The 22,798-nt window shown below is 40.6% G+C and overlaps 1 protein-coding gene across 1 annotated transcript in view; it reads right to left on the bottom strand.

Annotated features, from left to right (window-relative positions):
* Positions 1-593: 593 nt before the first annotated feature.
* LOC136874357 (venom protease) overlaps positions 594-22,798 on the bottom strand; it is a 128,506-nt gene continuing 106,301 nt past the window's right edge. Inside the window, exons 5-6 of the mRNA XM_067147996.2 lie at positions 2,209-2,366; positions 594-752 (exon numbers count right to left, since the gene is read on the bottom strand). Coding sequence (XP_067004097.1) covers positions 594-752; positions 2,209-2,366 — 317 coding nt within the window. The remainder of the gene's footprint in view (positions 753-2,208; positions 2,367-22,798) is intronic.

Raw genomic sequence — 22,798 nt, 5'->3', positions numbered from 1 at the left:
ATCATTGAAGAAACTTCTGTCTTGGGTCTGTGCTATGTTAATGAAGACTAGGGATTTACCATGCTCAATATTTGACAAAATATCATATAAAACTAGCTACATTTGGATTTTGATATTTTGGCACCAATCTTAAGGTTTCACTCAGTTGATATGTACATTAAGTCATTAACGATCGTCTCTGAACATCTGATCACGAACAAGCAGGTATTTCCTCGGACTTTAACAGTTGCTCAAACGTTCCTGCTACTGTTCTTAATCCTCTGTTTATTCTTAGGGACACTAACAGGTAATATACAAAACGTGGTCAGCATTTCGAAGGAAATTAACCACAATTAATCAGATTACTGGTAGTATTTATATAACAGGCTTTCTGTCATAGTTTGATCATAAATTAATAAAATCTTCTTTCGTAAGTACCTTTGATTTACTCATAACACAAAGGCAAACCTTGGTCTCCCAAAGGGCTCTCTAACAGTCATCTAACTTAGAACTAAGGTTTTCTTTTACCTCTAAGCGCAGTTTTATCGCTTGAAGGTACCTTGACCCCTAGCACGCAGATCTACTTGAACACCAACAATGCCAGTTGCTGACTGTTACGAATTAACAATGTAAGAAATCCAGTCCACAGTATGTGCCACACGGTGATATATTCCAGGCTGTCCTCTCTGAGCACACGAATAGCCGGCAGAAACGATGCCGATCAGGTACCAGCGACCACTCTTCTCCATCATCAGCGGACCACCGGAGTCACCCTGAAATGTACAATACCAAAGTACATACCATTCTTTACCAAACGTACGGACAATACATGTATACAGGCAGGCTTCACTTTAAAGTAATAAACATGCATAAAATATTACAGATGTTAATTCTTAGCTGAAACAAAAACACTTCTCAGTCAAAATAGCATGGAGCTTCTGTAATTCACATATAATTCTCCAAAAATTGTGAGGTCCATGTGCAGTACGGTAATTAATGAGTCATGGAAACTGATGCCATACATGTGAGTTAAAGTATGATCCTAGAGGCCAGGTATATTTTTCATGTTTATTTTAACCTGATATGTCTGTAAAGTTCATTTAACTGAACGTTTAATTATCGGCCAGTCTGCTCAACCAAAATTTCTAGGGCAATGTGTTGACTGTATGTTGTTCACCAATAATCTAAGTCTTCGCCAGTTAAGACTTTCACGGCCACAAATAAACAAGCCAAAGCATTAGGAAAATAAGGATTATTAGGCCTTGTATACGTGGAGTGTTTCGTCCACACCACGTCGTTGGGCTCATCAGTTGGACTGGCACATCTTTCCAAAACACTGCATAGCAGCGGCAGGCTGCCTACATTGTCAAGTTAAGGATTGGTAACCAAATAAATGCCATTCTTTACCACAAATACGGATACTACGTGTACACAGGCTACCAGTTAGGCTTCACTTGTAAAGTAAAGAACAGACAGTCTGCCAGTGATAGGCAGTGACTTGGAAAGGTGCGCCAGTCAAACCGACGCGCTCAATGACACTGAGGAGAAACACTGCACATACACACAGCTAATGGCCCAGACGTTTCTCATTACTGTAATTATTGTAATCTATAACTTATTTCCTTGAGATGACGTTGAAGTCGGTCGATTGTCTTTTCCCCTATTTCTGACGATTCCCCGAACTGTTCTGATTTTTTGGGGATGATTTCTAGGTGAATGGCTATGGTCTTATTTCCTCACGTTTTGAGGATTTTTGGCATACACTTTAAGTCGAGACCTTAAGGATCCGGAATAAAAATTAAAAATAATTTGGAATGGATTTCCTTCAAATATGTAAATCACGTTCTTCCGGAGATATACTTATCTCGCTCTACCCACCGAAAAGGAACAGCAAATGGCAACAATAACCGGGAACAGAATTAATGGCCTTCAAAGGATACCACCCGTAAAACACTATTGTTACATATCAAGGTAAATTAATCAAGAAAATAACAATAGAAATAGCCATCATTACATGAGAACAGGTTAAAACTATGCGCTACGTACTTTATTATTGATTCACAGTTTGAGCATGTTCAAAGAATGAAGCAGAAATAGCAGGATATAGGTCTAAATATTTCAAATAAATACAGTGTGAACTGAACTTCACACAGACAAGGGAAGTCTAGTAGAGGTACGAAAGACAGTTAAATTAAATTATATGGGTCATATGACTAGTACAGGCCTCACCTGGCAGGAATCCTTGCCTCCCCCGCGGTATCCTGCACACATCATCTCTTCGTAAATCACCACGTTGATACCATTGGACTTGTGCCATCGCTCGCACAGTCTGTTGTCGATCACAGGAACATCCACCGCCTGGAGCGTCTTGGGCCTCAGTCTGGAGCCTGGAAAATTGAGAAATAGTTCGTGAAAATATAGCATAAGAAGATGCCCCGAAAACTAAAACACATTGCTTCCTTCGAGATATCTGAATATTTGAACTATCTGCGATGGATTCTGGACAAGGGTTGGTTGATGTGTACCGTCGACCATGTGTTGTTTGGTGACGAATTGAATGCTGTAGCACACATGTTGTATTACTAAACAGCGATGATTATTCTGGTAGTGGACTGTAGTTTGGTTAAGCACGTGATAAGACCATAGGGCCAAGTCATTCACCAATATTACACGTAATGAAACTTTTATTACAATTGTACATGATTAACAAAATACATAGAAACTATTTACACGTTAAACAATAAACTGAAATGCCTGGATGGCTATTGATTAAGTTGGAGGCCATGTGGCCGTGAATGCATGTCTCGCCGACATGTTGTCTAGTTCTAGCCTGTCTCGTTTTCTTGCCGGAAACCAGATGCATTCTGGACACTCAATAGAGACGCGGACAAGAGCGCGCTCTGTATAAATTTTCTGAGAGGACGGAACATTCTCCCCTCTGTTGATTGCATTCAATCAAGACAAAATACAGTTTCAATGAAAATAACACTAACATAAAACAAAATATCATCAGAATACAAATACATAATAATAAATGTTGCACTTAAATGAACGTCAATCACTAATTAACATAGATAAAATGAAACAGAACTGTACACTGGTGTGCAGGCTGATGCATTGTTTGTTTTGTTCACAGCTGCACAATGAGAGTTTTTGAATTGTTCATTTTGTTAAATGACTGTACAATATAACTACAAATACAACTTTATACACCAATCAATTAACTGACACTGTAAGGAATCATATTGTCATTTAAAAGAAAACACTACTCGATGGGAAGGGGACACAACTTCACTATTGGTCTCTTGAAAATTCCATGAGCAGTTTTTATGGTGACTGCTCGCACAAGTCCATCGAGACCTGGGTGAAGTTCCTCAACCACACCTAGTCTCCACTGAAGCGGGGGTAAATTGTCCTCCTTGATAACCACCACTGCTCCAAGTTGTATACAAGGTTGCTGGGAGGCCCACTTTGGCCTGTTTTGTAGTTGGGTTAAGTATTCCTTATGCCATCTGGTCCAAAAGTGTTGCACCATTTGCTGCAACCGTTTCCATGCTGAAAGTTTATTGCTGGGTACAAGTGTCAGATTGGATTCAGGAATGGAATTCAAACTGCTTCCAGTAAGAAAATGACCTGGAGTCAAGGGTTGAGGGTCAGTCGGATCTGAGGATAGGACTGTAAGTGGACGTGAATTTAAACAGGCTTCAATTTGTGTGAGCACAGTACTAAGCTCTTCAAATGTTAATGATGAGTTTCCAACAACTCGATGCAAATGATATTTAACTGACTTAATGCCAGCTTCCCATAATCCTCCAAAATGGGGTGAACGAGGTGGAATGTAATGCCAGTTGATACCCTTGTTTGCCAGATTGCTTACAACTTCCTCTTGATGCTGCGGTGATGCTATGAATTGGTGAAGATCTTTTAATTCTCTATCGGCTCCAATAAACGTAGTAGCATTGTCACTGTAGATATCTGCGGGTTTTCCTCTTCTGGCTATGAAACGGCGAAGTGCGGCTAAGAAGGCATCTGTAGTAAGACTGCTGACTACTTCCAAATGTACAGCCTTTGTCGTGAAGCAAACAAATAGTGCGATGTATGCCTTGATACGGACATTGCTCCTCTTGTTAATTGGGCGAAGTAGAATAGGACCTCCATAATCAATGCCACAAACACTGAATGGACGTGCTGGTTGAACTCTATGCTCAGGATAGTCAGCCATGAGTTGATGACTAGTTACGCCTTTCAATTTGTAACATGTTACGCATTTGTGCACTTGCTGTCTGGCTACATTTCTGCCATTCAGAATCCAATAACGTTGACGAAGGGTTGCTAACAACAATTCTGGTCCTGCATGAGCTTGTTGTAAGTGTTCATGTTTGACAATTAGAGTCGTCAGGTGATGTTTTGATGGTAACAGTATTGGATGTTTGGATGAAAACGGAATCGATGCATTCTTCAACCTGCCTCCGACCCTTAGAATATTGTTGTGTAAGAAGGGACATAGGTTCCTTATCTGGCTCTTCTTAGAGACTACGCCTCCGTTTTTCAGGTCTCCAATCTCTTCTGAGAAGGCTGCATTTTGTGCAATACGAATGCAGACTTCTAATGAATGTTCCAATTCTTCAACATTTAAAGGCCCAATTTTCTTGTCCCTGGCATGCTTAGTGTTATGCAAAAATCTGTAACAATAAGCTATTACTCGTTGCAGTCTTATTAATGATGAGAATTTCTCAATAATAGTTTCAGCTTGTGTCACTACTAATAGTGTGGATGATTGTCGCTGCTCTGCTATGGCGAGCGAATCCTCAACATTGTTGTTCTGCGGCCAATTTAACTCAGAAGTGGACAACCAGGCGGGTCCTGACCACCAAATGGTTGAGTTTTGCAGATCTGCTGGTCTGACGCCTCGAGAAATCAAGTCCGCTGGATTATCTTGTGATGGTACATGATGCCAGTCACTAGTGTTCGTTGACTGTTGAATGTGAGCTACCCTATTTGCTACAAAGGTCTTCCAACGTGATGCTGGTGATGCTAACCACGACAGTACGATAGTGGAGTCTGTCCATAAATGTGTTTCATTAATGGCCAAGTTTAAGACTGGCATGGTTTTGTGTACCAACTGAGCTAATAATGCTGCACCGAGAAGTTCTAGACAAGGAAGAGTGACTCGTTTAACCGGAGCTACGCGCGATTTAGAGCATAGCAGTTTGACTGATACTTCACCCTCCTGATTCACTGACCGAAGGTAGATGCATGCGCCATAAGCTCGCTCGGAAGCGTCTGAAAATCCATGAACTTGAATATTTGCCAAGTCACCCTCAATTAATACGTGGCGTTCTACTTGTATATTGTCAATGTGTGCTAGCTGCATTTGTAATTTTGCCCAGTCTGATGCTAATGGATCTGGCAGTGGGTCGTCCCAGTGAAGTTGATGTAACCATAAGTCCTGCAAAAATATCTTGTATAGTATCACTAATGGACTGATCAATCCTAATGGGTCAAATATAGATGCTACAACTGACGTAGTGGTGCGTTTAGTAATGTTACTGTTCCCTGGAATGTGTTTGATTCTGTTTGCCACTAAGAATTTGTCTGACGTAGGATGCCATGATAATCCTAAAGCTTGTATGGTGTCATCATTATCAAACTGGAAAGGTAAATTAATTTCTCTGTCTTCAGGTGGAACAGCGGCAAGTATAGCTTGATGATTTGAGCACCATTTCCTGATGGGAAAACCACCTTTATTGAGTAAGGCTATGAGTTCACCTTGCAATTTTAATGCTTCAGCGATGTTGGACGCACCACACAGGGCATCATCAACATAAAAATCCCTTTGTAAAACCGTTGATGCCAGTGGAAATGAAGTTGCTTCATCTTCTGCCAATTGTTTGAGGCACTGTGTTGCCAAATATGGAGCTGAAGCTGTACCATACGTGACAGTCAATAGTTCGTAAGTCTTGATAGCTGTTTGTGGCGATTCCCTCCAAATAATTCTTTGCAACTGCGTGTCATTTTCATGAACCCGAACTTGTCTGTACATTTTCGTGATGTCTCTCGTAAATGCAATGTTGTGTGTCCTGAATCTCAACACAATGGAATAAAGGTCTTGTTGTATAGTAGGCCCTACTAACAATGTATCATTAAGCGACACTCCAGTAGTAGTTTTGGCTGATGCGTCAAAAACTACTCTGACTGATGTAGTTGTGCTTTGTTTAAATACTGCGTGGTGTGGCAAGTAATAATGTTCAGAATCATTTGTTGCATGTAGGCCTACCTCCCTCATGTGAGATAACTGTTCATACTCGGACATGAAGTTTGCATACTGTTCATGCAATACTGGATTTTTCTTGAATTTTGCTTCCAGTTGTTGAAATCGCTGTGTTGCCATATCACGAGAATTGCCCAAGGGTGATCGAGTTTCCTTACGAGGTAACCTGACAACGAATCTTCCTTCAGGAGTGCGTGTGGTGTTTTCCTTGAAGTGCTGTAAACACTGTTGTTCATCCTGAGTTTTGGGTTTAGTATGCAATTCTTCTATTTCCCAAAATTTACGAAGTTGCGTGTCGAGTTGATCTTCCTTTTTGACAAAGAGAGAAGTGACTGTGTTGCATGCAGGATGGCTGTTTGACTGAGGGCATTTACCAGAAATTATCCAACCCAGATGAGTGTCCTGCAATACCGGGTAATCACCTGCACGTTTTTTCCCATCTGTCTTTAAAATGTTAAAGAACATCTCTGCACCAATGATTAAATCTACCTTGCCTGGACTGTAGAATTTAGGATCTGCTAGTGTGATGTCATTAGGTAGGTTCCACGATTTGTAGTCTAACTCCATGGAAGGCATTTCTCCTGTGATGGCAGGAACCACTAAACAATTTATGTTAGTGTTAAAATCTGATGTTGTGGACTGGAGGTGAATATCCACACTGTGTTTCAGAGTTGATGAAGAATTGTTAATGCCTACAATAGAAGTGGTGTCTTCTTTACATTTTAAATTTAGTCTGCTGACAGTGTCTGTAGTAATGAGATGAGTCTGACTGCCGCTGTCCAAGAGTCCTCGAACCTTGCGAAATTTACCACTGTGATCCTTGATTTTGACAATAACTGTGGATAACAACACATATGGTTTGTTTCGAGTACATGGATGTTCATTCTTGGTAGTTGTGTGAACGCTGGCAAATACCACCTTGTTGTTAGAAGTAGTTTCATTAGTTGTACTAGACTTGTGATTTTCAAGATGTAGTAATGTGTTGTGGGCCTTGTTGCATTTGCGACAGTGACTGGATGTACACTCTGATGTTTTATGTGATGCTCTAAGACAATTTAAACAGAGTTTGTTGTCACGAGCATATTGAATGCGATTTGACACTGTTAACTTGAGAAATGCTTCACATGCAAAAAGTCCTGGTGTATGACCTTGTTTACAATAAGAGCACTGATTGTTAATGCATGCAACATGTGTATAGGACGACGGTTTTTTCTTGTGTGAGCTTTCTTTACTACCGCGCACCTTGCCTTGACTGACAGATGTTTGCATGCTTTCAAGGACTTGGCAGCGATGTTCAATGTAAGATGTTAATTGTTTGAGGGAGGAATTTTTGTTGGCGTTTGCTTCTAGTTCCCAGCCCCTCCTGGTTTCATAATCAAGATGATCAACAATATGTTGTGATAATATTACTTCTTCGAGAGGAGTATCTAATTTCAATGCTTTAAGTGCTTGTAAGTTGCTTGAGAATGTGCCGATGAACTGCCTGAGGTCTTCAGCGGTTTCATTCTCCACTGTTGCAATGTTTAAGATTTCTCTAACATGCTTTGCTGCTATCAGTCTCTTGTTTTGAAACCGATCACATAATAGGTTCCAAGCTACCGTATAGTTTGTTTCAGTAGTTGGAAGGTTCTGAATTAATGCTTTAGCTGAACCTTGAACTGCTCCTAGTAAATAGTGAAATTTCTGAATGGTTGCTAGACTGGAATTTTCATGCACCAATAGTTTGAAATTATCTTCAAACGACATCCAATCTTCATAGTTACCACTAAACATGGGTAGTTTAATCGCGGGTAATTTGATGTTGATATTTTCATGCGACGAATTGGAAGTGTTACTTCTGATACTACCGGCATTTTCGTGTTGGTCTGGCGACAATAATACCTGCATTTTTGCCTTCAAACTGTACACAATGTCATCTACTTCATCTCTATCTACCCCATGATCTCGTTTACTATCCTCCACCTCAAGCTGCGATTGAACTAAATCGTATTTGCTTTCTAAATCAATAAGTGCATCATATCTAACCCTAATGTCTGCTAGGTTTTGAGTAGTGTCGTACTTTTCGACGAAAGTTTTGATTTTTGTGATTCTACCTTTCAGATAACCCCGTTGCTTGATCAGCTTTGCGATTTCGTTCTCGTCCATCGTAAAGCACTGGCTCACACAAATGTAAATAATGCAAGGAAAAGGTAATTAAAGGGAATCTGACCTTGTAAACTGAAGAGTCCCACGTTGCATTGTATGTTTCCAATCCTGCGGATATTTCACACGCGTTTCACTTTTGCCGTGTAATATCGGGCCCGGAAATGGACCAAAATGTTTGGTGACGAATTGAATGCTGTAGCACACATGTTGTATTACTAAACAGCGATGATTATTCTGGTAGTGGACTGTAGTTTGGTTAAGCACGTGATAAGACCATAGGGCCAAGTCATTCACCAATATTACACGTAATGAAACTTTTATTACAATTGTACATGATTAACAAAATACATAGAAACTATTTACACGTTAAACAATAAACTGAAATGCCTGGATGGCTATTGATTAAGTTGGAGGCCATGTGGCCGTGAATGCATGTCTCGCCGACATGTTGTCTAGTTCTAGCCTGTCTCGTTTTCTTGCCGGAAACCAGATGCATTCTGGACACTCAATAGAGACGCGGACAAGAGCGCGCTCTGTATAAATTTTCTGAGAGGACGGAACATGTGTAAATAGTTTTCTTCAATTTCCTGCTTTAGCTCTATGTAAATTATGCGATGATATATTCATTTACAGAGTACTGCCGCATTCCTCCTAATTATCTCTCAATTTAGATTAGCAAATTAAATACTTGAATGAGCCACTCCAAATATTTTTGAAACGCTACATTTTCAAACCTGGTTATAGACGCAACGATGTTGTATCTCCCATCCGCTATCGAATCGAAAATGCTATGGAGTGCAGAATGTGATGTAGATAGGTCTGTCTGTCTAAGGCAACAAGGTTGGAAACACGGAAGCCTGGAATGCAATAATAACAATAATATTAATATCGCATGGCCTTAGCTATCATATGCAGACATTTGAATTTGACGCCATCTGGCTGTCTGCTCGTCAGTTTCGATGTCCCATTTTACTCCAGGCCTTCTAGATGGCAGAGTAAATCAAATATTTCTTGGCTGTCTGTGGCTGAGTTTTAATTCATTTTGTCGGGTAAACACCAAATGTGTCATCAGAGGTATTTTACATGCCGACATCGTACGACATGGAGTGTCGAATGGATTTTTGTCTACCCTTCAAACATCCAACTCTCTTTGCCGGGTTTCAATCCGCTATCTTCGGATGCGGAGGCCGATACTCTACCGCCGGTCCATAGAGGGAGTTGCAAGTACCACTGATTTGATTCGGTGTCCTGCGGAAGAACGATTGAACAAAGACAAGGGAAAGAAAACAATACTTTCAGAAAGGCCGAAGAATAAGAGTAAAGCTTTGAGAGATTCAGGGCGGTCGTAGATTACAACATGGAAGAGACGGATGCCCAGGAAACGAACGCCTTATGAGTTAAGTGCAACAACGTTGTAACGAACGCCTTATGAGTTAAGTGCAACAACGTTGTAACGAACGCCTTATGAGTTAAGTGCAACAACGTTGTAACGAACGCCTAATGAGTTAAGTGCAACAACATTGTAACGAACGCCTTATGAGTTAAGTGCAGCAACGTTGTAACGAACGCCTTATGAGTTAAGTGCAGCAACGTTGTAACGAACGCCTTATGAGTTAAGTGCAACAACGTTGTAACGAACGCCTTATGAGTTAAGTGCAACAACGTTGTAACGAACGCCTTATGAGTTAAGTGCAGCAACGTTGTAACGAACGCCTTATGAGTTAAGTGCAGCAACGTTGTGACGAACGCCTTATGAGTTAAGTGCAACAACGTTGTAACGAACGCCTTATGAGTTAAGTGCAACAACGTTGTAACGAACGCCTTATGAGTTAAGTGCAACAACGTTGTAAGGAACGCCTTATGAGTTAAGTGCGGCAACGTTGTAACGAACGCCTTATGAGTTAAGTGCAACAACGTTGTAACGAACGCCTTATGAGTTAAGTGCAACAACATTGTAACGAACGCCTAATGAGTTAAGTGCGGCAACGTTGTAACGAACGCCTAATGAGTTAAGTGCAGCAACGTTGTAACGAACGCCTAATGAGTTAAGTGCAACAACGTTGTAACGAACGCCTTATGAGTTAAGTGCAGCAACGTTGTAACGGACGCCTAATGAGTTAAGTGCAGCAACGTTGTAAGGAACGCCTAATGAGTTAAGTGCAACAACGTTATAACGAACGCCTTATGAGTTAAGTGCAGCAACGTTGTAAGGAACGCCTAATGAGTTAAATGCAACAACGTTGTAACGAACGCCTTATGAGTTAAGTGCAGCAACGTTGTAACGAACGCCTAATGAGTTAAGTGCAACAACGTTGTAACGAACGCCTAATGAGTTAAGTGCAACAACGTTGTAACGAACGCCTAATGAGTTAAGTGCAACAACGTTGTAACGAACGCCTTATGAGTTAAGTGCAGCAACGTTGTAACGAACGCCTAATGAGTTAAGTGCGACAACGTTGTAACGATCGCCTAATGAGTTAAGTGCAGCAATGTTTTAATTGCCATTTGCAATCGGTACCTGCATTATAAGGAATCTTTTTTGGGCTATTTCATTTGTTAGCCTCGCCTGTACTTTTATAACACTGTAACTTACTCATGTTTACACTTGATATGTCTCCTTTCGTTCCGTGTTCAGTGGAGTTGGGCAACAATCCAACTTTGTCTACCCACCACCGAAGCGATTTCTGTATATTTTGCTGCAGCCCACGGCCGGCAGTATTCGCAACGAATACACAAGTTAATACCTAAGAAGATTATGTTCCTGTTTAAATAATCCCGCGTCAGTCAGTGTCATCCCTTCCAGGTTTGTATACCTCAAACATAAGAAAGTGATTATTAACTTTAGAGATTAACCTTACCCCTTACGAAATAATATATAGAATCAGCCACCTGGGCTACAGCCCTAAACGCAGATGGGTAGAGACTAATGATAATGATGATATTGCTAAGCGAGGTTCGTCTGAACTATCATCGTGTATTCTAATGTACGTGTAAAATTAACTTTTCAACCTAAAAACCAGGGAAAATTTTGACCGTGGCCAGCTCGCTGTATTGAAAAAAAATATTTAAAAATATAAAAACCTGGCGAATGACTATTTCAATGCAACACCTTGTACTCCAAAACTACTTCTCACCCGATGAACAGGAATTTCTTATTACAGGACAGAGCTTTCTTCCATTTCAACAGCCGCTTCGCTTTAATGGAGAGGAAGTAGAAATCAGCAGCTGTGCATTTGTCAATGGATTGGATTGCAATTATTGCCCATGCCAGCTGTGAACGAAAATTTAAGGTTGACTGAATGCAAACCGATGACTTTAATTACCAATTTCTCAGAAACTTAGGACAATGAAAATTACACATGTTACTATGTATAAGCATAATATTATTTATGCATTTTTTAATAACTTGAATTGTATAGTTTGCTAATTATCATTTAATTAAGTTGAAAAATCTGAGGTTTTTTAATTACTTAAGAAATGATTTCTAAAAACCACGTTACGAAAACTATCTAGCTAGAAAAATGGCGTTTGGAAGAGACACTCATGATTTATCAGGTTTACTTCCTTATCATGCATAGTTCTTGAGATAAACGTACCTAATTAGACAAATATAACTTTGTCGGTATACAAGGCACAATCTCCCCTGAAAGACACGAATATAATTGAGAATGCACTGAATAAAGGGTCGTTCAAAGTAACGGAGAGCATTCGGCCACAGATTACCAGGGGCCGTCTACAGAACGCTAAGGAAGAACGCACGATGTATTGCATTCCGGGATCACTCATTCCCTTACGAAAGAGGCAGGAGGTCGGTCGAGTAAAGAAAAACTTCTACCTGTTCGGGTATCATCTTTTGCCAATGTGTACGCTAATCCTCTTCCGATCAAAAGGACTTGAAAGATATATATCGTTTATATTGCCTTTTATCTGCATCTCAGAATAGAATGACTGGTTTCTTCTGTTAAAGATATGCAGAGCTTAGGATTCCTTTCTTCACGAATGACTTGTTTGATGTTCCATTATATGCTCCATTCTAAAAATCATAAAACGAAAAAATAGCATATCTAATACTATTGTTTATTTTCTAAATAAAGGGTGTAAAATGGCATTCAAACTAGTTTTTGAGCTAACCTAATGTTTTTATCCCGTTGTGGAAAAAAAGCGCGTAGCAACTTCGTTGTAACCGCCAAGTACTTACAACGTTTTTGCTCCTTTGAAAACATGCATTAAACTCTAAATTGCAGTGGAAGAATATTGCATCGGATTGCACATTAAAGTAATCATTATATACCAGGATGTAATGATAACAGACAACCCCACCTTAATTTCCTTTAAACATGTTTTCTGTAGCTACTGGAAACTTTCCTCTATGGCAGTTACAATGTTGTTGGTGTGACTTGTTCAATTATTAAACTCAACGCCACATGTAATCATCATCATCATCTGTTTACCCTCCAGGTTCGGTTTTTCCCTCGGACTCAGCGAGGGATCCCACCTCTACCGCCTTCAAGGGCAGTGTCCTGGAGCTTCAGTCTCTTGGTCGGGGGATACAACTGGGGAGTATGACCAGTACCTCGCCCCACCTGCTATGCTGAACAGGGGCCTTGTGGGGGGTTGGAAATATTGGAAGGGATAGGCAAGGAAGAGGGAAGGAAGCGGCCGTGGCCTTAAGTTAGGTACCATCCCGGCATTCGCCTGGAGGAGAAGTGGGAAACCACGGAAAACCACTTCCAGGATGGCTGAGGTGGGAATCGAACCCACCTCTACTCAGTTGACCTCCCGAGGCTGAGTGGACCCCGTTCCAGCCCTCGTACCACTTTTCAAATTTCGTGGCAGAGTCGGGAATCGAACCCGGGCCTCCGGGGGTGGCAGCTAATCACGCTAACCACTACACCACAGAGGCGGACACTACATGTAATAATCTCATATTTTACATGATCTATGGGAGGTAGGCCTGAGTAGATGTAGAATACTCTATTTGTTTGCCACACAGGACTTGAAGTAGACCTCATGAAGTTCTCAACGTTATGTGTATTTTTAACAACACTAAAGAAAGGAAACCCAATATAATCCAACAAGTTCAAGCTTCAATAACAAAAAAAAAAAAAAGAATTACAATGAAGGAAATTTCTTAAAATATAAAAATGGAATAAAATAAAACACTTCTATTTTTAACATTATGCAAAATGGTAGACTACCTGACACTCACATGAATAAAAGGAGAAATTAACACACAATATAAACGGAGAAGAACTAAAACAATACAAAACAATATTGAAAAAGGTAAGCAGACGTTAACTTCTATGTAAAATTGGAAAACTGGAAAATTTGAACATGGTGAAAAATTAGGATACACACTACCTGTACTCCAGCAAAAGGATGATAATAATAATAATAATAATAATAATAATAATAATAATAATAATAATTGTTTTACGTCCCACTAACTACTTTTACGGTCTTCGGAGACGCAGAGGTGTCGGAATTTAGTCCCGCAGGAGTTCTTTTACGTGCCAGTAAATCTACCGACACGAGGCTGCCGTATTTGAGCACCTTCATATACCACCGGACTGAGCCAGGATCGAACCTGACAAGTTGGGGTTTAGAAGGCCAGCGCCTTAACAGTCTGAGCCACTCAGCCCGGCAAAAAAAAAATGAGAAACCGGATTAATTATATATTCGTTTCATGGTAATCCTTAAGATATTTCATACGAGCTCAGCATACAAGGTTTCTTAACCATGATAACTACTGAGATAAACCTACAGATGATATCAACTTCAGCTTCAACATGCCTGGCAATAATGCAGTTAAACAGCGTAATTAATACTTAATATTTAAACATTACAAATGTGGACTAATATCCAAGATTGCTGCCTGCTGTCATTTCTTGATGGATACAGCACTTTTGCATCCAACTCTTGGCACAGGCCAGAGTAAAGTGTAGCTTCCACCAAAGTCCCAGTCAAGATCCATGGCTGTGACAATATGGAAGCTGATGGGGTATGGGTAGTGCTGAGTAATGACATTCAGAGCACGACTAGTGCATCTGAGTGTTGTGAAAGGTGATGCTCATAGGGTCAGTCGTGCTGCAATAGTACTTTCTGATCCAGTGAGGAAAGCAATGGCAAACTACCTCACTCCTCATCTTGCCTAGTACGCCTCATTTTGGTGCTGCCATTGGTTTTTGGGGTTTCCTTATAACCGCATAACCTTTGGTGGTGCTATTTGAGGATCCAACCAGCCTCTGGGCTGATGACCTAACAGACAGACATCCAAGATTGAATACTGGAACACGAGATAGATTAAAGCAAAATGATAATAGTAACGAGCATTGAGTAACAATTCATAACTCTGTAAACAAGTCCTAAGCAGTGTTTGGATTTCCCATAGGCTCCATACTTTTCTTCAGACGAAGCAATAATATACACAAGGTAAGATAACGGAGAAAATGTTAATAACTAGAGTCCGGACTTTCATGCATTGAGAAATGGCGTACTGAAGGATGCCGAAGATACCTTGGACAGCTAAAATGACCAATATAGACGTTTTGCACCGTATGAACAAAGAACCAGAAATTCTCACTACCATCAAGAGAAGGAAACTAGAATACTTTGGTCATATGATGCGGAACTCTAAATATCACCTTCTGCAAGTAATACTCCAAGGGAAAATTAATGGAAAACGTGGTCCGGGGAGAAGTAGGACATCATGGCTCGGCAACTTGAGCCAGTGGTTTGGGGTGACAAAGCTTACTCTGTTCAGAACAGCTATGAACTAACAACAGATCATGCTACTGATCGCCAACGTTCTGCGAGGACATGGCACATGAAGAAGAAATATGGCTTTTAGTGCCGGGAGTGTCCGAGAACAAGTTCGGCTCACCAGGTGCAGGTCTTTTGATTTGACTCCCGTAGGCGACCTGCGCGTCGTGATGACGATGAAATGATGATGAAGACAACACATACACCCAGCCCCCGTGTCAGTGGAATAACCCAGTTATGGTTAAAATTCCCGACCCTGCCGGGAATCGAACCCGGGACCCCTGTGACCAAACGCCAGCACACTAACCATTTAGACATGGAGCCGGACTTTCATGCATTAATAGGTTAGAATGGAAAGTTACAGTAACGAGCAGCAAGTATAGTCTACCTTCACAACTACTGTGCAATGGGGATGGCATAAACATTAGGGGTACGAGCGATCAGAACCCCTCTAATTTATGTTACCCTTGCTACATTATGAAACAGCGGGTGGCCGACGCTTTCTACTAACCAAATTATTTTGCAATCTAACCTGTTACTGCATAAAAATCCGGGCTTTATTAATAACCAAGACCAACCACGGTCGCTGATATGACGATTTGCAGATTACAATAGGCTTTAGCTTACCCTTATTCTACAAACACCGACTATGAATAAATGGAAGCAAGGAATTGAAATATTGGTTTCACCTTAAAAATAATGATAAATAGTCTAAACCTAAACAAATACATGTTCCTAGACTTTCATAGACAAGACTCCTTTACTTAATTGGAGGGCGTAGACGTTACAAGTAATAAATGAACATTAAAATAAGAATAATAGTTAACACCACCTTTCCAATACGTATCTTTTCTTATATTTAGGATATAAACATTACAACAGGCGTTGTAAGATGGGACATGTTTCGCTTAACTGTCGTAAGCATCATCAGCCGAAATAAATCTTAGCTAAAGTTAGGTCATGGCCCCGAACCTAGTGTTAGAATGTGGGTCGATGTTAATTGTAAAATATTAAAAGTAATCAGGACCGGTGTTTTATTACACTAGGCCTAAGCGTTATCATTGCCCGACTCATTTCGTAAACTAAAATACATGATGATGATGATGATGATGATGATGATGATGATAATATTAAGACGACGCAAAATGTCGAAGCAGGAGGATAGTCACACCACCGACAGTACAAAGGGACAAATGCTCACAAGTCCGCTCCAACTAAAACAAGTAGCATTCTAAAATCAAACTATTTCATTTTGAGATAAATCCTTTTAACTGGTGGATGAAAACACTATATAAATCAGGGAGAAAGAGAGGGAAAGTTGTGACCTTTAGCATATACGTAAAAATACGATTCCATATTCAATGTGAGTGAAATATAGAGCGACCACGACGGGTTAATAATCTGATAATCACGAAACCCTTTGATTTATTTCATTTTGTTTTCCTCAGCTCATTAAAGAATCACATGTTCATGCAATGTGCTGGTCTAAATGAAACTGTATGGGAGTTGACCTTAAACTACCCAGCTTATGTGCTACATTTCAGGATGATAACTACGATCTGGAGGAATGTAGCGGAACTAAGAACACAAAATTAAGTCTTTTACGGTACGGTATGTACATGAAAAATTAACGTGGAGTTGCTGATGCAAAGCGAAAAGGAATTTTCTTGGCTTCATAACGGTCGAACCCCGATACGATGCGATACTAGTCCATCGCGAAATATTTCTATTGCATGGAACAGCAGTCGTTAATAAAAAATAAGGCTACATTCCACTGTGAAATGTCACTGATAATAACTATAATGGAAACTATACTGAATTTTCCTGTTAATTTTTATTGTATGTCCGCCTCAGTGGTGTAGTGGTTAGTGTAATTAGCTGCCACTCCCGGAGGTCCGCGTTCGATTCTGGCTCTGCCACTAAATTTGAAAAGTGGAACGGGGCCCACTGAGCCTCGGGAGGTCAACTGAGTAGAGGTGGGTTCGATTCCCACCTCAGCCATCCTGGAAGTCGTTTCCCGTGGTTTCCCACTTCTCCTCCAGGCAAATGCCGGAATGGTACCTAACTTAAGGCCACGGCTGCTTCCTTCTCTCTTCCTTGTCTATCCCTTCCAATCTTCCCATCCGCCCGCAAGGCCTCTGTTCAGCATAGCAGGTGAGGCTGCCTGTACGAGGTACTGGTCATTCTTCCCAGTTGTATCCCCCGACCCAGAGTCTGAAGCTCCAGGACACTGCCCTGCGGTAGAGGTGGGATCCCTCGCTGAGTTCGAGGAAAAAGCCAACTCTGGAGGGTAAGCAGTTTAAGAAAGAAAGACAGAAAGAAAAAGAAAAAGAAAGAAAGAAAGAAAGAAAGAAAGAAAGAAAGGAGAATGTTTATTGTGCTAATAATAATAATAATAATAATAATAATAATAATAATAATAATAATAATAATTAATAATAATAATAATAGAATAAATATGACTAAATGCTAAAACTTGACACTAGCCATTCTCCTGTTTTTATCGTGTACGGCTCCATGGCTAAATGGTGAACATGCTGGCCTTTGGTCACAGGGGTCCCGAGTTCGATTCTCGGTGTGGTCAGGAAGTTTAACCATAATTAGTTAATTCCGCTGGCAACGGGGCTGGGTGTATGTCTCGTCTTCGTCATCATTTCATCCTCGTCACGATGCATAGGTCGCCTACGGGCTTCAATTCGAAAGACCTACACCTGGCAAGCCGAACTTGTGTGCGGTAACTGTGCACACTGCGAACTGTGCAGAGTTTGTGCCCCTCTGTATATGGGTAACAATACTGGAGAGAGGTTAGTGCAAGAATTACATGAAAAAGTAGCAATATTTATTCAGAATCGAAAACATCAACTTGAGATAGTGTGACAGGGAAGACTGTACCAAATCTGTCAGTGGAGTAATGACAAAAACATCCGTGATATTATATCATATTTTTAGCTGGAAGAGGCTATTGTTTAAACAAATCAGTGAACATAATAAACAAGCAATGCCAGAAGGACATTTGCAATGAAGAGACAAAGTGTGAAAATGGGAAACGACGCGAAATAATATTCAGAGCTGCCGACATTGGGATTCGAGCCCACTATCTCCCGAATACAAGTTCACAGCTGCGCGACCCTAACCGCACGGCCACTTGCCTGGTAAGAGACAAATTCTAGGTGGAGATAGAATAGAATAGAATAGAATAGAATAGAATAGAATAGAATAGAATAGAATAGAATAGAATAGAATAGAATAGAATAGAATAGATAAATCTTAAATCTTCTCTTCCAGTCATAGATCACCACCAAGTAGCGAGACAGTATTCAATTATTGTAATCATAATTGATAGGGTCTACATAGGCTTACACTGATTTTTTATAATATTAAAGACAATCCAACTAAGAAAAATTTCTTCTTCTTTTCCTACCGCTTTTCCCGGATGTCGCGGGTGTGAACTGCGTCCCACATGTGTATTTGGCAGTATTTTACGGCCGGATGCCAACCCTACATGGAGGGATGTAATCAGTATTGCGTGTTTCTGTAATGATTGGTAGTGTAGTGTGTTGTCTGAATGTGAAGAGGAAAGTGTTGGGAACATCACAAACACCCAGTCACCGAGCCAGGAGAATTAATCAGAAGCGATGAAAATCCCCAACCCGGCCAGGAATCGAACCAGGGGCCCTCTGAACCGAAGGCCAGTACACTGACCATTCAGCCAACGAGAATACTTAATAATATACAGTAGTTCCATAAATAGTTCTTGGATATACATAAAACGTACAACACTACAGAAATATGCAATAATAAAAGCATCCATCCACGTGCGGTTGTTGTCAGGAAGGGTATCCGAACGTAAAAATGGGCCAAATCTGCCTCAAGTGTAGATCGCAGTAAACTGGGGAAAAGACAAATAGGAAGAAGGAAGCGAATTAAATGTATATACATTATAAACCTACTACGGAACAGCAAAGTATTTTGTTAGAATGAATAGCAAACACAAGGATAAATCAATATCCAACAGAATTCAAGAGTGCTAAAATTTATAATGTGGGTTCCACCATTCATTGCATGTATTGATCAGGGTTCAGTGATTCAATGAAGTTTAAGGAACTCCGCCATATAGAGGCATAGCCAAGTCTAATGGACTTACAGTCCTAATAACAAAGAATAACAGTCTCCTTCCTGCATAGGAGCATTCTTTATCTCCGTAACTTTCTAAATACACCCCTCATAACATATTCCTTTGTGCTTGTTATAAAAGAGGACAGAGTGGGCTCTACTGCTCAACTAAGAGAGACATTTAAAATATACAACCTTTCTCCTCCGCAAACGACTGAGTTCCTTATCTGACCGTAACCCTAGACATTCAGGTCGCAGTATATGTCACCTCTCCTCCTTTCTGCCCCAGTTTCCGTGTAGGGGAGTATACAGGGTTCTCGCCCAGGTTTTGAGTGCATACGTTTGCGCTGTTCCGGTGTGTGCTAGGGCGCCACAACAATTGCGGCTGATTGCTCTGACACAAAGCGTATTGTGTTCTGCATTCTCCATTGTGAGATCTGCGAAGCCGTGAAACCCTACTGCTTCCTCCGTCTCAGTACACACACGCATTCTCTGTAAGTGTAGTAGAGTTTGAACAGGTAAAACGATAACAAATGAAGGCAATGCACGCATTCTGTGGACAACTACAGTACGTACACCTCGATTTTTATAAAATTAGTGTACGTGTCCTTACGTGGCTGAATTGCTAATAGTGGATATTTTTCATAACTTTGCTATAATGGCATCTGGCCTCCGGAGAGGCCTAGTACAGGCTTTTCGAGTTGACGCTTATAGGCGACCACTTCGTCTGTGAGAATGAGACCCTACATAGGATTAAATCTAATGACTAAGACGGCACAAACACCTAGGCTACAAGCCAGAAGAAATAACTAATGAAATTTAAAACATACCATCCGGGAATCGAACCCAGTCAGTCACGGAGCAAGACTTCTATTAAACGTGCTGACTACCTCAGACGGTTGAGGCGTTGGCCTTCTGACCCCAACTTGAAAGTTTCGATCCTGGCTCAGTCCGGTGGTATTTGAAGGCGCTCAAGTACATCAACCTCGTGTCGACAGATTTACTGGCACGTAAAAGAATGGGACTAAATTTCGGCACTTCGGCATCTCCGTAAACCGTAAAAGTAGTTAGTGGGACGTAAAGCCAATAACATTGTTATTATTTAGACTACTGTTAAGTTGTTAAGAACTACTAGTTGTATAAAAAACAGATCGAGGCTACCTGTGACATGTATCTCGTGGCAAAAACTACATTTTTTTTTACAATTAGCTTTACGTCGCACCGACACAGATAGGTCTTATGGCGACGATGGGACAGGAAGGAGCTAAGAGTGTGAAGGTAGCAGCCGTGGTCTTAATTAAGGTACAGCCCTTGCATTTGCCTGGTGTGAAAATGGGAAACCACGGAAAACCATCGTCAGGACTGCTGACAGTGAGGTTCGAACCCACTATCTACCGAATGCAAGCTCACAGCTGCATGCCCTTAACCGCACGGCCAACTCGCTCGGTAAAAGTACTAGCCTCTGCGTGTTAATTTGAAGGGCAAACTTAAAGATAAACAGGAAGATGGCGAAGACGAAAATCTTTCCTCAGCAATATCAACGTCTGGGTTCGTACACAGACCATTGAACAACTCTGCAGGCTTGTATAGGACCCAGAAACATTAGCTGTGTTGATCGCCAAAGTCCGCGATACTGGACATTATTTATTTATTTATTTATTTATTTATTTATTTATTTATTTATTTATTTATTTATTTATTCATGAAGTAGTGAATTTAGGGCTCTCCATTCATAGTAATCAATGCATAATCTTAAATTAGAATACCAAATTGTAGATGGATAATTTAAGCTATATTTAGTATATCATACGAGAAGATTATGTTTTAAGGTTGTAGCTTCCTGTACGAATTTAGTTTATCACCTCCTCATTAAACTGACGGGGAATAGTACCGTCCATTCTAAGAAAGGCGATATTGGCTGAAAAAAGCAGGGGCAATGATAGCCATTTTTTGAAATTTAATGGTCGGAATTTATTCATGCAAAAAAGCTTTTTACATTATATATCGTGGATACATGCGTACACGCTTGGCACCTTAAACATGGAAATACTGATTCAGCTCCATCGTGTTGAGGTATACGCGTCTACTTCTTAGTCAAAGGTCTCAGCTTCAATTCCCGGTTCGTATAAGTATTTTAATACTGGATGACTGGGTGCTGAAACGGGTACACTCAACTTCGTGGGATCAACAGAAATGTTATGGGCTGGGAGAGACAGCGAACCCGGTCACGAAAGCCAAGCATGTGGCTGAGGATGTAGTCACGATGACCAAATCTGCAGGCCATCTGGCTGAGCAGCAGTCACCTTTCCAGGTTAACGGTCTTAATTAGCTCTACATGCTACGGGGTTTGAAGATGTTGATGCCTACACATATAGAATTTAATTGCATTAATTTGTAGAAATGCAAGTTTGGAGGATTGAAATCTCGAAACTAAGATATCGGGGAAACAAAAAATATATATTAATTAGATTGATGTTTCCACAGCCCATTTAATAGTATGATAATATCTTGAGATTGTGTTGAGCCAAAGAAAAACTAAGAGAAATCTTTACGTTTTGAGGAAGCATTCCCCCGCGTCCAGCCACATCGAAAGGACTGTTCTAGCACGGCCGACTTGATTCGTCGCTCTAGCTAGCTGGAGTGCAGCGAGGGATGCAGTCGGCTGTGGTTCTAGCCATGGTTTCTTCTTCTTCTTCTTCTTCTTCTAGAATGGTGTGGTTGGACTCATTTGTTATCGTCCAGTCACGAAACCAGATTAATAACACCAACACGGACACATATATCACTCGTTATGAAACGTTAAAGGTATAGCTGATAGGAAAAAAAAAACATAGGACTTACACAAAAACATGATGACCTCATATAAGACACAGGTTAAGGTGATTTATATCCCACCAAAAATATGACAAATATTTTGCAATGGAAGAGTGAGAACAAAGAGGCGTTTAAAGGATTATAATACAATATGTACATCATCAAGAAACTGATTTATGCTGTTCACAAGAGTAGGAGTTAGAGAGGATAGTAAACACGAAATACTTGTGGGGAAGGGGATGTTCATGTTAAGCAAAGAGGATAGGAAGCGCTGGCGGGGAACATCAAAAGCAGGACGTTGTAACAGGAGGTGATTACTGTCAGTATCAGGCAAGCCACAAACACAGAAAGTTGGGGGAGAAAGATGAAATAGATTTTTATGTTGGGGAGTAAGAGCATGATTAAAACGTAGAAGAATAATAGATGTGATTTGGCGCCGATAGCACGTGCCAAAATAAAACCACGGTTTATGAGGAATAACAGGTTGTAATAGACGATAAAAATGCCCCTTTTCTCGTGACGATTCATTCCAATCAGACTGCCATTGTTGATACGATATAGCCCGCACTTCATGTATGCGATCAGAAGGAGGGATTGCTAGAGAAAGAGGGGGAGATTGTTGTGATGCTCGTTTAGCTACCTGATCAGCAATCTCATTCCCCATGATACCAGAGTGACTAGGAACCCAAACCAGAGTTACGTATACGCCAGAAC

This window comes from Anabrus simplex, chromosome 5 (assembly GCF_040414725.1).
Source record: "Anabrus simplex isolate iqAnaSimp1 chromosome 5, ASM4041472v1, whole genome shotgun sequence".
Taxonomy (NCBI): Eukaryota; Metazoa; Arthropoda; class Insecta; order Orthoptera; family Tettigoniidae; genus Anabrus; species Anabrus simplex.
This window is presented reverse-complemented; position numbering and strand designations above follow the sequence as displayed.